Below are 24,320 nucleotides of genomic sequence, written 5' to 3' on the forward strand. Positions count from 1 at the left end.
GAATGGCTGAAGAAAAACAAAATGAAGACTTTGGAGTGGCCTAGTCAAAGTCCTGACCTGAATCCAATTGAGATGTTATGGCATGACCTTAAAAAGGCAGTTCATGCTAGAAAACCCTCAATAAAGCTGAATTACAACAATTTTGCAAAGATGAGTGGGGCCAAAATTCCTCCAGAGCGCTGTCAAAGACTCATTGCAAGTTATCGCAAACGCTTGATAGCAGTTATTGCTGCTAAGGATGGCCCAACCAGTTATTAGGTTCAGGGGGCAATTACTTTTTCACACAGGGCCAGTAGGTTTGGATTTTTTTTCTCCCTAAATAATAAAACCACCATTTACAAACTGCATTTTGTGTTTACTTGTGTTATATTTGACTAATGGTTAAATGTGTTTGATGATCAGAACATTTTGTGTGACAAACATGCAAAAGAATAAGAAATCAGGAAGGGGCAAATAGTTTTTCACACCACTGTACATATAGCTCTGGAACGCAACCCCCGCGATGGAGGAGGGATTACTGTATATGTGTGTGTATATATATATATATATATATATATAAAAAATATGTGTATATATATATATATATATATATATATATAATATATTTGTATATGTATGTATATATATATATATGACAGCAACACAATGACAACACAATTACATTGACAATCATGTTACGTTATTTTTAAAATGTTTCCTTTAGTTTTTCATAACCTCTTTAACACAATACTTCTCCGCTGCGAAGCGCGGGTATTTTGCTATTTATCTATATATATAGCAAAATACCCGCGCTTTGCAGCGGAGAAGTAGTGTGTTAAAGAGGTTATGAAAAAGAAAAGGAAAAATTTTAAAAATAACGTAACATGATTGTCAATGTAATTGTGTTGTCATTGTTATGAGTGTTGCTGTCTTTTATATATATAATATACACACACACACATATAAACATATATATACATATACATATATATACATATCTACATATATATATACACATCCACATATATATACACATATCAACATATATATATATATATATATATATATATATATATATATATATATATATATATATATATATATATATATATATATATATATAGATATATGTATATACACATACATACACACACACACACACACACATATATATATACACATACAGATATATATATACACAGATATATATATACACACATATATATACACATACAGATATATATATATACACACACACATATATATATATATATATATATATACACACATACATATATATATATATATACACACATACAGATATATACACATACAGATATATATATATATATAGCAAAATACCCGCGCTTCGCAGCGGAGAAGTAGTGTGTTAAAGAGGTTATGAAAAAAAAAAGGAAACATTTTAAAAATAACGTAACATGATTGTCAATGTAATTGTGTTGTCATTGTTATATGAGTGTTGCTGTCATATATATATATATATATATATATATATATATATATATATATATATATATATATATATATATATATATATATATAATATATACATACATATACACACATTACATGCAGTTTCAATAACATAGAAATCAATATAAACAACATTAACATCATTATCATATGAGAATATGAAGTAATATATAAGAAGCACTTTTCATATAAATATAAATTATTAAACAGTAAAATCCATCCATCCATCCATCCATTTTCCAACCCGCTGAATCCGAACACAGGGTCACGGGGGTCTGCTGGAGCCAATCCCAGCCAACACAGGCACAAGGCAGGAAACAATCCTGGGGTTTTATCTTTATTTTATTTTATTGTAGAATCAACTCCTATCTGTGCACACCAGGGCGGCCGTGGGCGGATGCGTATGGTGTATTCACTCCATGTTATCGTGCAGTGCGCTGTCACTGGTATTTTGATAAAAGAATTTGAACAACATATAAGAAGCGTATAAATTATTAAACAGTAAAACATTAACATTTAAGAAGTAAAGTAACATTAAGTACTACTGCAGTGCCTCGGGTATACCTCATTTTTTGTTTGCCCATTACATGCTTAAATGTATACATTTTTTGGTTGTACCTACCCGAGAACACGCGATATATAACCGAGCGTGGGAGAAGCATGGATTTTAAACACGCGTTGAGTTCATCTGCTGGTCTCCCTCGTGGAATAACTGGTAATGTTTGACTAAAATCTACAGCGAGTAAAACGACATTACCTCCTATTTTTTTTTTTTTTACGATCTCTGAGATCTTGCTTTTTTTGGTTCAAGGCTTCATAAGCTCTTTTATGTTCTATGGTGTACTTATCCCAAACCATCATCTTTGAATGTTGCAAGACTTTCGCCTTGTATGTAGATCGGGTAATTACATTCATTGCATTCCTAGTCTGAATCACAATCTGATTGTATGGGTGGTTACCTGGCACTGTAGGGTTGCCACCCGTCCTTTAAAATACGGAATCGTCCCATATTTGAGAATGAAATTGCGCGTCCCGTTTTGAATCAATACTGGACGGGATTTATCCCGTATTTTTTTTATCATTTTTTTTTAAAGCAGCGTCTCATGCAAATCATCCCACACGCATTTTATGAAGATGCCTCCTTTCCTACTTTTGATTGGGTAATACTTGATGTCATCGTTAGTTTGATTGGTCTTTTTAACTGTCCAGTGAGGAGGGCGGGTCTTTTTAAGTAGAGTCTGCAAAGTGTTGGCACTGAGATGTGGCACCCGCTGCAGTATGCGTCCCTTATTTTTTTGTATTAAAAGTGGTAACCAGTACGTAGCAGGTAACAGTTATGTTTGGTCATGAAGTCATCTAAAATCCGCCACGTGCCATCTTTTAAGTGTGAGAAGCAGATATATATAGCCAAATTCTCGCGCTTCGTTGCGGCGAAGTACTGCTTTTAATTTTTTAAGAAAGAAAACCTTTTTAAACGGATCGAAATACAGTATACCAATAACAATTTGTTAAGGATCTGTTTTTTCTGAACCTCGCTTTTCACAGCTGTCGCGCTACGGCGTGTGTTTCGTTATTTGACAGTATGTAGAGCGTGGTAATTACATTCATGGCATTCGTTTTCTGAATCACAATCTGACTGTATGGGTGGTTACCTGGCAGGTAACGCTTGTGGTTGGTCAGGAAGTCGCCTTACATCCGCCACGTGCCCTCTTTCTGTTCCCAGAAGCTGATCATAGAATGGTTTTAATAGTTTACTTTCAAATAATGCAAAGAGTATGCGACACGTGTTTCTCCCTAATTCTGGGCTCATCAGGCATACACACTCACTTCATCCCCTCTCGGGAATCGAATTTCTATCGTCAGCGCCAGAGTTGAAGCCCCTAATGTTGCGGTCAGCAAGTCGGCTAACATCTGCCATGTGCCGTCTTTCAGTTGCGAGAAGCAGATCATAGAATGGTTGGAACTGTTGCCCCTAACGTTGCGCTACGGCGTGTGGTTCGTTTATACCTCGTGTCTTCTTATTAAACTTTTATCTCGCGAATATGTTATTGCAATCCGCAGCGGGAGCGTTTCTATAAACTTAATTTAAACTTACGTTTTACACCATGCTTTGTTTCCCTTATGAACATGCTTGTATGCTTCACTCGCTCCCTTCTCAATTGTTTAATGAATTTTTTGTTCTTCGCTGTTTGCGGCTCTTCCTTCATTTCTCCTTACTCAGTTCACAGTCTTTTCACGTGATTACGTGGGAGGTGTGATGACGTGACACTCAACTCCGCCTCCCACGGCCATCAAGCTGCCGTCCATTACAGTATATTGTCAAAAATGAGGTTCCAGTTATGACCATTACGCGTTGATTTTCGAAATGAAACCTGCCTAACTTTTGTAAGTAAGCTGTAAGGAGTCAGCCTGCCAAATTTTAGCCTTCCACCTACACGGGAAGTTGGACAATTAGTGATGAGTGAGTCAGTCAGTCAGTGAGTCAGTGAGGGCTTTCCTTTTATTAATTAGTATAGATAAAAGACTTGGACATCAACACAAATTGATGAATATACACAAGCCTGATCTGCAAGAGATTTAAAATCTTGCAGTATTTCTTTATATTCCCTGCTCTGTGCCCCAGTAAATACAAATGTGTATCATTACGCTAATAATCCAATTGACAAAGTCAAGTCAGATGCTGAAGTCTCTTTATCTTGAAGTTAGGTGTCTGGAATTGTAATGGGTAAATAATATATTGTTATTTGGAACACATACATTTCACGTGTGCTCCATGTCTGGGTAAATGTAGGATGACAGGAAATGTGTGGCAAAAAATGTTGGACACATAACTAAAACAGAAACATTTTTCATACTAATAATTGACAAAATGCTGACATTAAGTGTATAATGTGTGAAGACTGAAGCCCAAATATCAAATAAACACTTTCACAAACGGTATAACAAAACAAGTGTGCCTTAATTCAAGAATACAGCCAAAGAAAATTATTCAGTTTACATATTGCTGTCAATGTGTAAAAACCTAATACCAATTGGATGGGTGGTTTAGAGGTGAGAACAGCTGCTTCTAAAGCAAGAGTTTGAGGGTTCGATCCCCAAACTTCCCTGCATTTATCCTTTTGAGTAGTGAGCTGCTATTATTGCTATTACATAATGAAAACATACTTTTGATTAGAGTCTGTAACAGCAACTGTAAAGTTATGGTACTTGTAAAAGATATCGCTAAAGGGATATAAGCATACACACAAACACCGTTGAATCATGTCTTCCTTGGTATCTTGGTGTTACTTGAATTTTTTTATATTCAGTTTTATTCTTGGATAAAAGAACACTTGTTTCCTTATACTTTTTTGAAAGTGTTTATTTTATATTCCAGTAATAACTTGAATGATATCAAATCTGTCTCTGCTCTCTCATGTACATGTACACACACACACACACACACACACATATCAGGCAAGAAAACATCACTACTTGAAAACGCTATGACATTTGAGTTGTCATTTGAACATGTTTGTTTTCCCCCCGATCCTTGCCCAGTCTCCATGTTATGGTGCATGGTACTGAGAATGCTGACAGACTTCTTTTTGGTCACATACACCTTCAGCATGGCATGCCAGATCTGAGCACTAGCGTGGAGAATTGCACACATACTGAAATGACTTTAGCTAAAATGAAGTTGCTGTTCACTTTATGGTGCCAAGCAGAGTTCTGTTGCAGTGCAGCAGTCTATTAGCCAGCGAAAGCGTTATGAAGAAGTTGTCTGTTGTTACGGTTCTTGCCTTTGTCAGAAACGGCTTAATGACCACAGTCAAGTAAAGTCTTTCTCCTGTGGGATGATTGGGGAATCTTTTCCTAAATAACGAGTAGCATTGCATATATTACAAGCTACCATATTGCAGCTATGATTTTTCTTCAGTGGCAAAAATCTCCACGAAAAACAAGTTTAAGCTTCAGTTTACAGAGAGTAGTACATCTGAAAATTGTTGTGTACCTTTATGTTCTGCTTCCAGTAGGTACAAGATACTCAGTTTCATACATTTTCCTCCAATGCAGGAACCTGATCTAAATGGATCATCGCTGTCTGGAGAGGACAGCTTTACAGTCAGTCATCATACCGGGGTATGCAGCGAGCAATTAAAAAAAAATATATATATATAAATATATATATATATTATATATATATATATATATATTTATATATAGGATTTTTGTGAGCCACAGTCTGAGACAGGTCAATGATTGTTGAAGGGAGCATTCCCTGCGTTGTTTGAGTGGAACAATTTTTCTGTTCACTTTCAAGACCGGGGGTTTTGAGAGAGGAAAAGGCGACCAACAGAGGGTGACACACTGGACGAAGAGGAGGAGGATGATAAAATCCTCCAGGATCACAACTACACTTCCGCTCCAGAATCAGCAGTTGCTGACTTGGCGCTAGACGAAAAACACGTCTCTCAGAGAGGAGATCCTCCAGCTGAGGAAACAGATTGAGATGTTTTCAATGAAGCAGCAGTTTGGCATTCACCATTTTGCTGGCTAAGACAGAAACATTGGCTTTTTTACAAGGCTAACTGTGGATGCAGCTTGAAAGATAGTTTGAAGTTCTTCTTTTTAGCTCCTGATGATTGCCACAATGTTTGAAAAATGCAATTTACGTCATTTATCCTATTGTCTGGGCACATCTTGAAGTGAACATGAGAAAAACACCATAGCTAGTCTGTTTTGATTTCAGTGCAGGAAGTGAGGCAACTGGCTTATGCTGAATGCAAATGATATGAGCAAAGAACCCTTACAGAACTGGGAGAAGAGTGGTATCTCACATTGTTATGTGTAGGGCCACTGCTATTTTTAATACAGTAAAAACACTGATTATCCATCACTCAATTAACTGTCAGTCTCGATTAACCAACAGAGCAAAAGTTACACGGCGAGTTCTGCATATTGGAACAACTCTCACCTTTTGCTAGCACGTAGTGGTTTATCCCCAGCACCACGTCCCATTCTGTACTTTGAAATCACACGTGTCAGTTACATACCTTCAGGTTTAACAGCATTTCATAGCTTTTTTCTTTTGTTATAATTAAACTACAATACATTGTTATGGCCGATAAACATATGCGAGTGTAGTTTTGGAATTGTCACAAAAACTGAAATTATTAAACGTTTACGAAATGGCAAAAGCGCTTTAAGTATTACTTCAATTTACGAACTAGAAAAAACAACAGTGTAGGATATAAAAAGAGACCGCAGACAAAATTGAAAAATGTGTTGAAAATGGCAACAAACTGACCGGTAATGTTGAGAGTGATGGCGTTCCTGCAAGGATTGTGTTTTTAATTGCTAAATCATCAGTCAGATCAAATATTTCTTGACTCGATTTTTACACGCTTATATATGCGAGCTTGGCCATTCCCGTTCTTTCCCCGAGAATTACAGCAGTTTCATTCCTGGGAATGCGAGAATGATAAATGCCCACGGGAGCCCGGGAATGGATTCCCTACTCACATACCCTAACCTTTCATACATACTTGTTGTTCTTTGTTTCCCTCAATACAGCTAGGTGGGGTCTGCACCACTCAATTCAAGTCTAAGAGCCCTGTTTTTCCTAAGCTCCTGTGATTTTCATGAGAAAATATTTTTTAAATTATACAATTGTGTAAAATTATTCATATTCAGTCTCTAGCTTTGATTATGCTTGTTTTTAATCAGACAAAAAATAAAAACCTGATCGTAAACCAGGCAGTGTAGTAAGCTTCCACTAACATTAAATTCATATCCAAATCTGTTTAAGTGTATATAGTTCTGTCTGATTGTGGACACAAAACCAACTCCATAGGCGCTCCATGCCATAATTACTAAAACTAAACTGAAACTAATATATATAAAAATAAAATAAAAAATGTCTTTGTGAAATAAAAACTAAACTAAAACTAAAAATACACAATGAAGGAAAACTAAAACTAAACTGAAATTTCCAAGTAAGGTCAGAAAAAATAGAAAATAAAAACTAATATAAAAAGGCAAAACTATAATAACCTTGCTCCCATACATTATAATACTTAAACTAAATATACAACTTACATACATGCAACACTGTACATATTTTGGATAATGGCCCCTTTTCAGTTTAGATATACACTTAAAAAATTGACCCTAACAAAAAACTAATTTAAAAATTCACTTTTGATTGCTGCACCTAGTCTTCTTTAGTACAATTCTGAAAAAAATAGCTAGTGCCAAATAAAGCGCAAAGTAAAAGGCAGTGGAGGATTTAAAAAAAAAAAATTTCATAAGCTAGTTTCAGCTTGTCAAGTAAATATGTATACCAGTACATATCTTATTACCGTGATACCATGAACCAAATTTTTATAAATCGTGATTTTCAGCAGGGAAACAGACAAGATAATGGACCATTTAACATGGCACAATCTTCGAATTATGTCGCGTCCTTTCACAACAGTAAGAAGGTACCACAATCTTCGATTATGCCGCGTCCTTTCACCACAGTAAGAAGGTACTTCTGACTCAAAAATAATAAATAATACAGAAAATCAAAATTTGCTCTCTCGTTTGCAACCTAGTCTTACTATTTTATTATTTTACAAACATTGTGCTACATATAAATGTAATACATGGCTTCGGTTACTGGCACGACGTAATAAAATGACTGATAAACGTGAAAACAGGACGTCACCGAGAGAAGTGGGAAAAGCAAAAAATATGGAGGGAACTGATGTTGCCAGTGGAAACAGTTTCGAATGGTGTGATTATAAGCGAATGGTTTGAAACACAAACTGGTTGTTCCAACCGGTGTGTCGGTATTCACCCTATGAACATTCCGTTTTTAGATAACGCCTGGCTTTTCGATGCCCCCACAGCCCCGGATTAAAGAGTGATAAGTTGTAGATGTGCACCAGCGGGACTCGTTTATTCGTTCGTGGCTTAAAGCCCAGAAGTTCAGTTTTCAAGAAAAAGTGAAAAACAGAATGTTCAAATGGTACACCTCATGCTGAAAACTGTTAAACTTGAAAAGTTGTAAGCTGCCAAATAGCAAATTTTCCTTACCGCAATCCCACTTGCCACGTTCGAAATGTACTTACTCGTTTCACCCGGTTGCACCATCTTCTCGGCCATATTCTGGTAACCGACAGGTAACAACAGATTTTCGCTTCCTTCCGTGGTCATGTGACAAGACCGACTACATGTGGAAGTGGGTGGAGCACACGCCAAATCAATTGTATGATGACCAAGTGTTTGGAAAGCGGACGGGGTAAACTGTCTTCCTTTTTTTATTAATGCCAATCATTAGGCGATTTTGAATGTCATTATGTCAATTAGATCATATTAAAATATTCCCACATTTGCGTATATTTAGATACAGTACTTTACATAAATGGTCATTTACGAGTACTCCCCAATTAAAACGGCAATTTTAGGCAACTGTTAACCTGCATCCAGCCCCTGCAAGTAGGTCTTCCAACTTGCAGGGAAACTTGGGGGTTGGTGGCGGGATTGTCACTCCAGCCGCTTTAAAAAAAAAAAAAAAAGAAAAAAAAAAAAACTCGCACTGCTTTCATTCAAGCTAGTATGGTACTGCGGTTGTCACCCGTTGTACTCCGGTTCTTGTCGTGTGGTGGTTTGCGGCAACCGAGCTGTATCAACGTATTTTCCGAGAAGGATTCGGCTGCAGGTGGAAGACTCGGCCTCCCACGCCCCCGGCCTCCTACAGTCCGCCCACGATCTACCTAGTCCGTAGAAAGAGAAGAAAAAGAGTAGCTGTACAGTTTTTCCAACCCGAGAAAGAAAAGGAGCTGAAAACATTTTTCCCACACGGAAACAATGGTACAAAAGAATCAGGTACAGATTCACAGCAATAAAAGCTCAGTATATTTAAATAAACTTTGGACCCATTAAACAAAACTAATGAGATGTAGGATTGAATATAGCGTTTTGTGTTTATCGTAATTACTGACATATCCAATTTAAGCATACAGTTTTAATTATTTTTTTCCTTCTTGCATTGTTTCTTTTTAATATTTGTCATATATCAGCTATGTTAACTTTTTAAACTTATTTATGAGATGTGTAGCGTATCTGCAATTTAGTGTACAACATCGAAAGCCCTTTAGTGTTTATCGTCGACATTAACGTTTGTTAGATGTTATTTAATTTGATTGTTCTGTAGTTGTTAGCAATTTTTATAAAAGTACGATAGCGCTTTTTGCCAATTAGTATTACATATTATTTTGTCTTGATTTCCACAATCACATTTCTCCATAAATACAGAGAATATAAAACCAAATTTAATTGCATTGATTAAAAATCAAAATTAATCCAAGGGCCTCTTTGTAAAAAAGCAGGGTGACTACAGCATCCTGCTCCCCTCACCTTCAGAGCCATGAACCCTACGCTGTAAAATATGCCGGTAATTATGCAAGTACTGTACAGTATGTGTGTGTTATTTAATTAAATGACACTAGGCTACTTTACATGCAAGCAATACTTATATTTTATATTTCTAAAGTAGAACTTTTTAAATATACTGGTAGTTTTAAAAGCTAAGCTAATCCTGCATTTTCCATTGTTGGACAGGTTTTACTAACTACAGATGCAACACAGAGTGTGTCACAAGTGGCAATTTCCATTGTTTTTTTGTTTAAAACGTCCTTGTCAAATAGTTTTACTGTATATTAGTATTTAATCGTATTTTTATTGATTATTTTTTACTCCTTGTATTTAGGGCCTTCTAAGTCAGATGAATAGCCATGACAGTGGAATTTCATGTTGATGGTATGAAACTTTTCATATTATAACTGTATTTTTGTTTGTCTGTATTAAATGTTGTGTCCAGGTTTCCAAATGACCAATTTGTGGTTTCTCTGTAGAACTAGGGGGCTCCGCCCCCTGCTCGCTTCGCTCGCCAACCCCTGGCGTTGGGGCATGACAAAGAGTGAGATGTACTGAATTAGATATAGAATAGTGTGCAGGTGTGGATGATGCATATAGAAAGCCAAAAATACAGTGTTTGGCACAGAGTAGTGGTTTATTGGAATATTTCTTTGTATACAACATTAGTAGTAAAGATGGTGTCCTGTCCTTGAATGAGTCTTACTTGGCATGGAGCATTTATATCTTTAACTTTAACGTCAGATGAACGTCGAACACGTGAGAAGCAACATAAGTTGTCCATGTCCAAAAACGGGCTCAGAGAGGTAGATGTCAACCTTGTCCATGGTTTGTCCTTGTGATTTGTTGATGGTCATGGCAAATGCAGGTTTAATGGGGAAGTGTCGGCGTTTCAATGTAAAGGCTAATTCTAGGTCAGAACTCGTAAGGTCAATTCTAGGAATGAGAACAGTAATTGTTAGCATGTGATCCTGTAAGAACTGTTGCTTGAATAACATTGTGTGTCATGGTGTTGACGACTTAAACGTGTGCCATTGCATTAAACCCTGTTTAGTGTTAAGGTTTCTTAATAGCATGATTATTGTTCCCATTTTTAAGGTTAAGATTGTGTTGTGTAATCCGGCTGGGTTAATAGTGTTCAAATATTCTAAGGGGAAATTTAGATGTTCATCTGTCGTCATCAGAGTCAAGTTTGTCCTGAGCTTAGAAAGAGCCAGTGCCTCTCCAGGAAGTAATGAAATGACCTTGGTTATTAATGTGATCAACATTAATATTTTTTGGACATAATATAGTGCGTTGTGTTAAAAAGGGGCATTTGGTCTAATGAGACCGCTGTTTCCAAATATCTCCGTAAGTAAGGTCGTCGCAGATGAAGGGTTGAGGAATTGTAATAATATCTGGGTGAAGTCCATCTGTATTGGTGAGTGTACAATGTTCTAGTTGTAATAACCAATTGTTATATTCGGGATCTGGAAATCGCATGTTTTGTACCAAGTGTATCTTAGAAAGCAAAGCCAATTGTTCGCGTAACATTTTTTGTTCGCGGTCTTTAGAGCGCGCCGAGGTGAATTTTTTTGTTTGATGCGAGTTCGTGTTTGTGGTCCCGTTACTCGACGCCGTCTAGTTTTGTATCCGTGATTGTGAATTGATGACTTGTTTGATCTTTATCGTTAGGAATATGGATAAGTAATAAGTAGGATCGAACTCCCTGTTAATATGCGGACTGTTCGTTTCTTCGTATTATCACCAATCAGGTCTCGCGCCTGTATATGTATTTGTAGTTCGGTCTCGTGTTGTTTATATGACGTCGTCGCGTATTTTAAGGTGGACTGAATAATAGCTGAGCGCATGGAATGTGGAGCAATAGGTAAGCACTGTCTAAAATCTACTCCTAATAAAAGTACCTTCACTCCAACGGGAATATTATTATTCAATCAACGCAATGCCTATTGTCCGCGTATTTTAAGGTGGATTGAACAATAGCTGAGCGCATTGTAAGTGGAGTAATAGTTAAGCACTGTCTAAAATCTCCTCCTAATAAAAGTACCTTTCCCGCAAGGGAATATTATTATTCATCAACGTTTGTAGAAGTTTATCAATGGTGTTGAGTAAGTGACTGGATGCCATTGTTACATTCATCTATAATTAATAGTGTGCAAGACGGATGTCACTCGTGCATTGTTACTGTGCATTGTCATAGTGGCTACCGATGTTTCTGTGATTGGGACCGTGTATTTGGAATAAGGAGTGACATGTGTTTTTGGAGCCGAGACATTTTTTCTTCCGCGGTTTCAGAAGCGCTTTGTAGGTGCCGACGTGATTTGTGCATATTTGCGTTCTTGATTTGTTTCAGGGTGCACTGTTCCAATGCGATGTAATATTTGTCCACATACGCGAAAGCAGTATGGGTCATTGCCTTTTGGTGACCTGATATTTACTCCGGTAGATGCAAAATCAAATGAACTATTATAGGATGTAATGCAGATGCGCCGCCGTGTATTTTGTTGTTTCATGCGGGTTCATGTGTTTGGTCCCGTTATCCGAGCCGAATCGTTTTGTACCCGTGAGTGTGTATTCATGACTTGTTTGTTCCTCAGCATGCGAAATATGGATAAGTAATAAGGAGGATCGCACTCACTGTTAATATGGAGCCTTTTGTGCAGTTGAATGGTTAATAGTGCTTTATTGTAAGGAGATCCACCTATGCTGCCTAGTGTGAAGGTGTTGAGATGACGTATGTTTAATATGGACGGTTCCTTTAGAAATGGGGCTTTGGGTGTCACTTCTTATTGATGTTAGTGTGTTTGTGGGTCCTGATTCGTAGTTGTTTGTGAACGTTTCGTGTGCCATGTCTCGTCTCTAATGGGCCTGGCGTGTCGGTTACGGCTTCTTTTTTTTGGTGCGTTTAGGAGCTTGTTAAATCCTCCTGCTTTGTGTGGGTGCCGTTTCATGTGCAATGGGATTCGCTGCTGCGCTGTGTGCTTTTTTGGCGTCTGAGCGGGGGGGGGTTGGGGATTTATTGGGGCGCGAGCGTCTTCTTTCTTTTTGTGTGCCAGGGGCTTGTTGAATCCTCTCTTTGTGTGTGTCCCGTCCGTTGCTTGTAGGGTGGGTGGGGTGGTTTTGGGTTCTTTTTTTTTGTGTGCCAGGGGCTTGTTGAATCGTCCTCTTTGTGTGTGTCCCGTCCGGTGCCGGGGGGGGGGGGGGGGGGGGGGGGGGCTTCTTTTTTTTGTGTGCTAGTTTTGTGTGCAATGGGTTTCATGCGTCGCCTGCGTTTGACTCCTTTTTTCTGTGCTGACTCCTTTTTTCTGTGGTCGCGGGCCTCATTTCTTTGACTCCTTTTTTCTGTGCTCACTCCTTTTTTCTGTGGTCGCGGCCGCCTCTTGCGGAGCCTCATTTCTTGGGGCGCCTGCGCAGTACGTCTTTTTGCGGCTACGGCCCATGGCCGGATGTCCCTGCGTCCATCCGGTTTAGCATTCTCGGTTAGTAATATGGATGTGCTGTATTTCATCCTTGAGGCCCGCTTTGATTTTAACAAGGTACATTTCAACTTTTTACTCTTTTCTTTCATTGTAGCATTTGTGGAGGGAGAATTATATCTGGTTAGGTCAAATATCACACCTAGGTTCCTGACTGAAACTTTATGATACATACATGGCAAGGGGTTCAAGAGCAACATCAGAGACACTCAGACCATTGGAACATTTGGACACCATACTCTGTTTTATTATCATTAAGTTTAAGGAAATTAATTGCAAGCCAGGTTTTAATATATTCATTCATGCATGGAGAGCTGTATTGTCTCGCTTTCATTTTAGTGGCAAATAGATTTGAGTGTCATCAGCATAGCAGTGAAAAGAGAAGCCATACTTGTTAACAATGGAGCCTAAAGGTAACATGTATAACAAGATGAGAACTGGTCCAAAGATGGAACCCTGCAGAACCCCACAAGTAAGAGGAGTTACAGAGGATGAGAACTCGCCCAAATGAATAGAAAAGCTCCTAGTGCTTGCATAAGGTTTAAACAATTTAAGGGCATTACCTTAGATGCCTACATACTGCTGAAGGTGGGATATAAGAATCTTAAGATCCACAGTATCAAAACATGAGGCATGATCTCCAGAATTAGTAGTTAGGAAGAACTCATTGTAAACCTTTAAAAAGGCTGTTTCAGTGCTGTAAGAAAATCTGTATCCAGATTTGAATTTTTCCAGAATACAATTTTCATCCCAAAATGTTTGAAATTGAGTAAGGACTTTTTTTTTAGATGAAAAGGCATCTTAGAAACTGGGCTCAAATTTGACACATTAGTGGTTCCAGAAAATGGCACATCTCCATGCCTACAGAAAAGATGCAAAACATGTGCCCACATCTATGATACAGACCGTATAGTTATACCACACTGCCGACTCGAACATCACATCAAGGGATCATTTTCCTGCAGATCATCTAATGTAGTCTACCTAATTTTCTGCATGAAATGTCCTGACACTGCACTCTATGTGGGAGAAACTGGACAAACACTCCGCCAGAGAATGAACTTACACAGGTTCCACATTAAACATGGCAACACAGATGTTCCCTGTGGCGGCCCACTTCAACAGCCATGGACACTGTGAGAAGGACTTTAAGGTCACAGAGCTTATGGGCGACTTCAAAACACAGCAAGAGAGAAAAGAATGGGAAGTTAAAACTCATGCTAAAATTTAATACTTTACAACATGGATTGAATAAAGACAAGAGTTTTATGGCCAGAATGAGGATTGTTTACATCTCTCAGAATGACAGACACCTGTCTACAGACCCACATTGTTTGAAAAAACTCATTACAAACTTCAAAAGACTTTGTTGGACAGTTATCTTATCCAGAGATCTTGACAATACATTGTTCTTTTCTCTCTTGCTAAATTAACCCTAGCCTGAATGAATCTATTAATTTTTTACATACAAAATCTCTCATTTAAAGATTTACCAATGTTGTTTCTTGTCCTAGAGTGTGTATATAAACATAGGAAACTTCAGTTTCTGTATTACATCTTGCCTGAAGAAGGGGCCTGAGTTGCCTCGAAAGCTTGCATATTGTATCTTTTCTAGTTAGCAATAAAAGGTGTCATTTTGCTTGGCTTTTCTCTACATTCATAATGGCTAACACGGTACAACACCATAGTACTACATGAAGTTATGGGAAAGAGTAGTGGAAGCTAGGTTAGAAGGGAGGTGATGATTAGTGAGCAGCAGTATGGTTTCATGCCAAGAAAGAGCACCACAGATGTGATGTTTGTTCAGAGGATGTGATGGAGAAGTATAGAGGAAGACAGAATGAGTTGCATTGCGTCTATGTGGACATGGAGAAAGCATATGACAGGGTGCTTGAGAGGAGCGCTGTGGTATTATATGAAGAAGTCGGGAGTGGCAGAGAGGTACGTAAGAGTTGTACAGGTTATGTACGAGGGGACCCTTCTTGGATCGAGGCCTTGCCGTGGCAGAAGGGCTTGCGTGGTCTAATGATCCTCGGAGCTGTGTTGTCAGGAGCTACATGCTCCTGGTAGGGCTTCCCAAGGCAAACAGGTCTGAGGTGAAGATCCTGAGACCCCATATGGCTTTTAAACGAAGGATTGGCGTTTCTCTTGCCTGAGAGAGGGTACCCGGAGCCCCACCCTGGAGCCAGGCCCAGGGGAGGGGCTCGCTGGTGTGCGTCTGGTGGCTGGACCTTCGACCACGGGGCCCAGCCGGGCCTCAGCCCGAAGGAGCAATGTGGTTCCAATTTCTTGTGGGCTCACCCACCTGCAAGAGAGGCCATAGGGGTTGGGTGCCAATGCGATATGGGTGCGATGGCCGAAGGTGGGAACTATGGTGTTCCGACGCTCAGTTGCTGAAACTGGCTCTTGGGACATGGAATGTTACCTCTCTGGCAGGGAAGGATTCTGAAACTGGTGCGTGAGTTGAGAGGTACCGGCTTAGATATAGTCGGTCTCGCCTCTACGCACAGTCTGGGCTCGGGAACCCATTCCTCTTGAGAGAGGCTGGACTCTTTGTTCCACTCTGGAGTTGCTGTGGGTGAAAAGGCGACGGGCAGGGGTGGGCTTGCTTATGGCCCACCGGATCGAGGCCTGTATGTTGGGGATTCTCCCCCGTTGGACGAGAGGGTTGCTTCCCTGCGCCTTGGAGTTGGGGGAAGGCCTCAGGACTGTCGTTTGCACTTATGCGCTTCTCTGGAGTTCCTGGAAGAAGCACTGCTTGGTGCAGCTCCTGGGGACTCTATCGTCCTGCTGGGAGGCTTTAATGCTCACGTTGGCAACAACAGTGAAACTTGAAGGTGTGATTGGAGGAATGGCCTCCCTGATCTAAATTCAAGGGGTTGTTCAGTTGTTGGACTTCTGTGCTGGCCATGGATTGTCAATAGTGAACACCATGTTCAAGCATAAGGTTGTCCATAAGTGCACTTGGCACCAGGATACCGAGGTCACAGCTCGATGATCGACTTTGTAATTGTGTCATCGGGTCTGCAACCTTATGTCTTGGACACTCGGGTGAAGAGAGGGGCTGAGCGCGTCCAACTGATCACCACCTGGTGGTAAGTTGGATCAGACGGCGGGAGAGGCTGCCGGACAGACCAGGCCAGACTCAAATGTATAATGAGGGTCTGCTGGGAACTTCTGGCGGAGGAACTGGTCAGAAGATCTTAACTGCCACCTCAGCAGAACTTCAACCTTTATTACGAGGGAGGCGAAGGACATGGACTCTGAAATGGGCCATGTTCCGAGCCTCCATTGTCAAAGCAGCAGAACGGAGCTGTGGCCGCAAGGTTGTCTGTGCCTCTCGTGGCGGCAAATCTACGAACCGGTGGTGGAACATCTAAGTTTGTGGCGCCGTCAAGTTGAAGAAAAGAGTCCCTACCAAGTCTGGTTGAACAGTGGGACTCCAGAAACAGCTGAGGGGTACCGGCAGGCCCAAGCGTGTGTGGCGGCATCAGCTGTTGTGAGGCAAAAAAACCCGGGCCATGGGAGGAGTTTGGGGAAGCCATGGAAAACTACTTTCGGTCAGCACCGAGAAGGTTCTGGCAAACCATCAGGCGCCTCAGGGGGTGAAAGCGGTGCTCACCAAACACTGTGTACAGTGGAGATGGGGCCCTGCTAACTTCAACTACAGACGTTATTGATGGTGGAAGGAATACTTCGAGGATCTTCTCAATCCCACCAAGCATGTCTTCCTTAGAGGAGGCAGAGCTGGAGAACTTGGGGGGGCCCATCTATAATCAGCGGCTGAGGTCACTGAGGTAGTTAAAAAGCGCCGAGGTGGCGGGGCCCCCCTGGGGTGGACGAGGTTCACCCTGGGTTCCTCAAGGCTCTGGATGTTGTGGGGCTGTCTGGTTGACCACGTCTCTGCAACAATGCATGGACATCTGGGGCAGTGCCTCTGGATTGGCAAACCGGGGTGGTGGTCCCCCTTGTTAAGAAGGGTGACTGGGGATGTGCTCCAACTATAGGGGGATCACACTCCCTCAGGCTCCCCCGGTTAGGTCTATTCTGGGGTGCTGGAGAAGAGAGTTCAGTCAATGGTCAAATCTCGTATTCAAGAGGAACAATGCGGGAATTCCGTCCCTGCTGTGGAACACTGGACCATCTCTACACCCTGGCCAGGATCCTGGAGGGGGCATGTGGAGTATGCCCAACCAGTCCACATGTGTTTTGTGGATTTGGAGAAGACATTCGATCGTGTCCCTCAAAGCATCCTCTGGGGTGTGCTTCGAAAGTACGGGGTAAAGGCTTGTTGTTACAAGCCATTCAGTCCCTGTACAGGAGGAGCAGGAGCTTGGTCCACATTGCGGTAATAAGTTGGATCATTTCCTGTTGAGGTTGGACTCCACAGGGCTGCCCTTTGTCACCGATTCTGTTCAGAAGTTTTATGGACAGAATTTCTACGCGCAGCCAAGGAGCGGAGGGGGGTATGGTTCAGTGACCTCAGAATCTCGTCTCTGCTATTTGCAGATGACGTGGCTCTGTTGGCTTCATCGGACAGTGACCTCCAGCTCCACACTGCAGCGATTCACAGCTGAGTGTGAAGCGGCGGGGATGAGAGTCAGCACTTCTAAATCTGAGGCCATGGTTCTCAGCCGGAAAAGGGTGGAATGCCCTCTCTGGGTTGGGAACACATTACTGCCTCAAGTGGAGGAGTTCAAGTATCTCGGGTCTTGTTCATGAGTGAGGGAAGAATGGAGCGGGAGGTCGACAGGACGGATCGGTGTGGGCATCCACAGTAATGCGAGCTCTGCAGCAGTCCGTCGTGCTGAAGAGAGAGCTGAGCCAAAAGGCAAGGCTGTCAATTTACCAGTCGATCTACGTTCCTACCCTCACCTATGGCCATGAGGTTTGGGTAGTGACCGAAAGAGCAAGATCGCGGATACAAGTGGCCCAAATTAGTTTTTCTCCGCAGGGTGGCTGGACTTTCCCTTAGAGATAGGGGAGGAGTTCAGTTATCCGGGAGAGACTTGGAGTAGAGTCGCTGCTCCCTCCGCATTGAGAGGAGTCAGTTGAGGTGGTTCGGGCATCTGATCAGGATGCCCCCTGGATGGCACCCTGGGGGGGTGTTCCGGGCATGTCCCCACTGGGAGAAGGCCATGGGGCAGACCCAGGACACATTGGAGGGATTATATCATTATATTATACCTGGGAACACCTCGGGATTCTCCCAGAGGAGCTGGAGGAGGGTGGCTGGGGAGAGGGAGGTCTGGGCTTCCCTGCTTAGGCTGCTTGCCCCCGCGACTCGACCTCAGATAAGTGGTGGATAATAGATGGATGGATGAACGAGGGAAGTGTGACAGTTGTTAGGTCTGCGGTAGGGGTGACGGCTGCATTCAAGGTGGAAGTGGGATTACATCAGGGATCAGCTCTGAGCCCTTTGCAATGGTGATGGACAGGTTGACAGATGAGATTAGACAGGATTCCCCGTGGACTGTGTTGTTTGCTGATGACATTGTAAGCTGTAGTGATAGTGGCGATCAGGTTGAGAAGACCCTGGAAAAGTGGAGATATACTCTGGAGAGGAGAGGAATGAAGGTCAGTTGGAACAAAACAAAATACATTTTGTGTAAATGAGAGGGAGGTCAGTGAATGGTGAGGATGCAAGGAGTAGAGTTGGTGAAGGTGGCTGAGTTTAAATACTTGGGATCATCAGTACAGAGTAATGGGGATTGTGGAAGAGAGTTGAAAAAAGAGAGTGCAGGGAGGGTGGAATGGGTGGAGAAGAGTGTCAGTCAACTTGTGACAGACGGGTATCAGCAAAAGTGAAAGGGGAAGGTCTGTAGGACAGTAGTGAGACCAGCTATGTTATATGGATTCGGAGACGGTGGCACTGACCAGAAAGCAGGAGACAGAGCTGGAGGTACCAGAGTTAAAGATGCTACGATTTGCATTGGGTGTGACGAGGATGGATAGGATTTGAAATGAGTACATTAGAAGGTCAGCTCAAGTTGGGTGGTTGGAAGACAAAATCAAAGAGGCGAGATAGCGTTGGTTTAGACAGGTGCAGAGGAGAGATATGGAGTATATTGGGAGAAGGATGTTAAGGATGGAGCTGCCAGGTAAGGAGAAAAGAGGAAGGCCGAAGAGGAGGTTTATGGATGTGGTAAGAGAGGACATGCAGGTGATGGGTGTAACGGAACAAAATGCAGAGGACAGAAAGGTATGGAATAAGATGATTTGCTGTGGTAACCCCTAACGTGAGCAGCTGAAAGAAGAAGAAGATGTAAGTTTCTGCATGACCGCACGTTTCAAGTCCGAAGGACCACAACCTGAAATCAAGCTAGCATTTATTAAGATAACAATAGTTGGTCCAGTTGGATCAAAAAACCTGCTGCACACTTATTGTCACCTCCCTTCTTAACCTAGCTTCCACTACTCTTTCCCATAACTTCATACTGTGGCTCATCAATTTTATCCTTCTGTAGTTACTACAGATCTACACATCCCCCTTATTCTTCAAAATCAGTACCAGTATACTTCTTCTCCACTCCTCAGGCATCCTCTTACTTTCCAAGATTCCTTTAAAGAATCTGGATAAATGCTCCACTGCCATCTCCTCCTAAACACCTCCATGCCTCCACTTGTATGTCATCTGGACCAACGGCCTTTCCATTCTTTATCCTCTTCATTGCTGTCCTTACTTCCTCCTTGCTAATCCGTTGCACTTCTTGATTCACTACCTCCACATCATCCAACCTCCTCTCTCTCTCATGCTCTTCATTCATCAGCCTCTCAAAGTATTCCTTCCATCTGTTCAACACACTCTCGTTGCTTGTGTGCACATTTCCATCTTTATCCTTTATCACCCTAACCTGCTGCACATCTTTCCCAGCTCGGTCTCTCTCTCTAGACAGTTGGTACAGATGCTTTTCACCTTCTTTAATGTCCAACTTCTCATACAACTCCTCATACACCTTTTCTTTAGCCTTTGCCACCTCTCTGTTCACCTTACACCTTACAGTTAGGTCCATAAATATTTGGACTGAGACAACTTTTTTCTAATTTTGGTTCAATATATTACCACAATGAATTTTAAATGAAACAACTCAGATGAAGTTGAAGTGCAGACTTTCAGCTTTAATTCAGTGGGGTAAACAAAATGATTACATAAAAATGTGAGGCAACTAAAGCATTTTTTTAAACACAATCCCTTCATTTCAGGGGCTCAGAAGTAATTGGACAATTGACTGAAAGGCTGTTTCATGGGTAGGTGTGGGCAAGTCCGTCATTATGTCATTATCGATTAAGCAGATAAAAGGCCTGGAGTTGATTTGAGGTGTGGTGCTTGCATGTGGAAGATTTTGCTGTGAACAGACAACATGCGGTCAAAGGAGCTCTCCATGCAGGTGAAAGAAGCCATCCTTAAGCTGCGAAAACAGAAAAAACCCATCCGAGAAATTGCTACAATATTACGAGTGCCAAAATCTACAGTTTGGTACATCCTGAGAAAGAAAGCAAGCACTGGTGAACTCAGCAATGCAAAAAGACCTGGACGTCCACGGAAGACAACAGTGGTGGAAGATTGCAGAATCATTTCCATGGTGAAGAGCAAACCCCTTCACAACAGCCAACCAAGTGAACAACACTCTCCAGGGGGTAGGCGTATCGATATCCAAGTCTACCATAAAGAGAAGACTGCATGAAGTAAATACAGAGGGTGCACTGCAAGGTGCAAGCCACTCGTAAGCCTCAAGAATAGAAAGGATAGATTGGACTTTGCTAAAGAACATCTAAAAAAGCCAGCACAGTTCTGGAAAAACATTCTTTGGACAGATGAAACCAAGATCAACCTCTACCAGAGTGATGGCAAGAAAAAAAGTATGGAGAAGGTGTGGAACAGCTCATTATCCAAAGCATACCACATCATCTGTAAAACACGGTGGAGGCAGTGTGATGGCTTGGGCGTGCATGGCTGCCAGTGGCACTGGGACACTAGTGTTTTACAGATGATGTGACACCGGACAGAGCAGCCAAAGGAATTCTGAGGTGTTCAGAGACCTACTGTCTGCTCAAATCCAGCTAAATACAGTCAAATTGATTGGGCGGCATTTCATGATACAGATGGACAATGACCCAAAACATACAGCCAAAGCAACCCAGGAGTTTATTAAAGCAAAGAAGTGGAAAATCCTTGAATGGCCAAGTCAGTCACCTGATCTTAACCCAATTGAGCATGCATTTCACTTGTTGAAGACTAAACTTCAGACAGAAAGGCCCACAAACAAACAGCAACTGAAAGCCGCTGCAGTAAAGGCCTGGCAGAGCATTAAAAAGGAGGAAACCCCCTGGTGATGTCCATGAGTTCAAGGCTTCAGGCTGTCATTGCTTGCAAAGGGTTTTCAACCAAGTATTAGAAATGAACATTTTATTTCCAGTTATTTAATTTGTCCAATTACTTTTGAGCCCCTGAAATGAAGGGATTGTGTTAAAAAAATGCTTTAGTTGCCTCACATTTTTATGCAGTCGTTTTGTTCACCCCACTGAATTAAAGCTGAAAGTCTGCACTTCAACTGCATCTGAGTTGTTTCATTTAAAATTCATTGTGGTAATGTACAGAACCAAAATTAGAAAAAAAGTTGTCTCTGTCCAAATATTTATGGACCTAACTGTATCTCCTTGTACTCTTGTCTACTTTCTGCATCTCTCCGACTATCCCACTTCTTCTTCACCAACCTCTTCCTCTGTATACTCATTCCACCATCAGGTTTCCTTTTCCTCCTTCCTCTGTCTAGATGTCATGCCATGCACCCTTATTGCTGTCACCCCTACTTCTTCTGCTGTAGTTGCCCAGCTATCTGGTAACTCTTCATTGCCATCCAGTGCCTTTCTTAACTCCTCACTGAACTCAACCTTGCAGTCTTCCACCATTTGATCATTGGCTCTGGCCTCACTCTCCTCCTCTTCTTGATCTCCAGTATCATTCTACAGACAACCATCCTATGCTGCCTAACTACACTTTCCCCTGCCACCACTTTGCAGTCTTCTTCAGATTGTCCCTCCTACATAAAATATAATCTACCTGTGTGCATATTCCTCCACTCTTGTATGTCACCGTATCTTCCTCCCTCTTCTTAAAATACATATTCACCACAGCCATGTCCATCTTTTTCACAAAATCCACTATCATCTGACCTTTCTTCTCCTTGATACCATACCTACCCATCATCTCCTCTGTTCCCTTCACCAACATATTAATTTAAAATCCGCTCCAATCACCACACTCTCTCCCTTAGGTTCACTGTCCATACTTCATCTGACTTACCCCAGAAATTTTCTTTCTCATCCATCACACACTGCGGAGCATATGCACTAACAACATTCACCATCACACCTTCAGTGTCAAGCTTCATAATCGTCACTCTGTCTGACACTGTTTTCCCCTCCAAAACACTCTTGACATACTGTTCCTTCAGAATAACCCCTACCCCCATGTCTCCTCCCATCCATACCATGATAGAAAATTTTGAATTCACCTCTGATCCCCCTGGTCTTCCTTCCCTTTAGTCTCTTGCACACACAATATATCAACCTTCCTTCTCTCCATCACATCAGCTACCTGTCTTCCCTTACCAGTCATACTGCCAACATTCAAAGTTCCTACCCTCAGCTCCATTGTCTTTACCTTCCTTCTGCCTCTGGATACGTCTCCTCCCTCTTCTTCTTCTTCTTCTTTGGCCAACAGCAGCCCAATTTCCGCCAGCACCCTGTTGGCAAACAGTACTGGTGTTGGCCGTTGTTAACCCGCGTCTCGACTGATTCGGTATGGAAATTGGTAGTTTTGTCCGCATATTGATCTGAGAAAATTTTACACCGGATGCCCTTCCTGACGTAACCCTCCCAATTTATCCGGGCTTGGGACTGGCATGAAGAAACACACTGGTTTGTGCATCCTCTGTGGCTGGGTTATCAGCATAATAATTGCAGCATAGAACAAAATTTAAGAAAACACAGTTCAAGACATACGATGGAAATGAAGGTCCCTATGTACATGTATGCTGGATCATTTTGAGCATTGTTCAATACAAACAATGTTTAAAGTGTGTGTATGGTGTGTTTTTTTTTTTGTTTTTTTTCCTGAAACGTTTAGACCTTCATTTTCATGCTTGGTGATCATCATTCATTTTGTAACATAATAAATTAATGTCATTAACTGAACTTTCCCTTTTATTGAATGAGGTTCCAGAGATAATGTAAGAATAATTTCAAATATTTTGAATGATAGAATTCACTGTAATTGAAGTTAGAGCTACTACAATCACATTTTTTATTATGGTGTTTTCTTAATCTAAAAAATGTGTTCTGTCGTCTTTCTTTTAACTATGGAATCATGTATCTTGTAGTATAAAACTGCTTTTTTTCTTTCTAAAAAGAAATGTGACAATAATAATATAAACAAACTCAAATTCTTGCCTTGTGATCAGAGGAAGGAATATTAATATCGCCTTTTATGGTACACTGTTAATCAAAGTAACTAGTTTTGCAATGAAAGGATGCTAAATACTGGGGCGTTGTGTGGAAGGTGGAGGCATGAAGGCCAAGTCTTCAACCTGCAGCCGAACACTTCTGCAACCAGGTAAAATGTTGCATGATCCCAACGCCCCTCCTCCCCCCATTTCTTTCACTCTTTGTTAAACATAAAAACTATATATTATTGAAAATGAGATTAAACTGGGAAGAGTTGCTGTAAATACTAAATCTAAACAAATTTAAACAGCGTGTTTTATATGAGATGAATGGAAAGATGAAATGACAGGTAAATGTTGACGAATTATTCCAAACATAACAAAAGTGTCAGTGGCGCTACAATACTTCTCATCCCAAGGCAGTTTACAAAGCAAAAAAAAATAATGCAATTGAAAGAACAAGATTAAGTTTGAAAGTAACATGTAAATACTTTTATCGCTGATCAGCTACTCATTTACA

At 41.1% G+C, this 24,320-nt stretch overlaps 1 protein-coding gene and 1 long non-coding RNA gene across 2 annotated transcripts in view; one reads left to right on the forward strand and one right to left on the reverse strand.

Moving 5' to 3' along the window:
- Positions 1-8,678, reverse strand: part of LOC114660765 (apoptosis regulator BAX-like) — a 138,757-nt gene extending 130,079 nt beyond the window's left edge. The window contains exon 1 of the mRNA XM_051933563.1: positions 8,574-8,678. Within this exon, the coding sequence (XP_051789523.1) occupies positions 8,574-8,658 (85 nt within the window). The 5' untranslated portion in view covers positions 8,659-8,678. The remainder of the gene's footprint in view (positions 1-8,573) is intronic.
- A 24-nt stretch (positions 8,679-8,702) lies between these two features.
- LOC127529585 (uncharacterized) overlaps positions 8,703-24,320 on the forward strand; it is a 45,093-nt gene continuing 29,475 nt past the window's right edge. Inside the window, exons 1-2 of the long non-coding RNA XR_007936207.1 lie at positions 8,703-8,743; positions 10,214-10,263. This is a non-coding gene — a long non-coding RNA (uncharacterized LOC127529585). The remainder of the gene's footprint in view (positions 8,744-10,213; positions 10,264-24,320) is intronic.

Source organism: Erpetoichthys calabaricus, chromosome 11 (genome assembly GCF_900747795.2).
Source record: "Erpetoichthys calabaricus chromosome 11, fErpCal1.3, whole genome shotgun sequence".
NCBI lineage: Eukaryota > Metazoa > Chordata > Cladistia > Polypteriformes > Polypteridae > Erpetoichthys > Erpetoichthys calabaricus.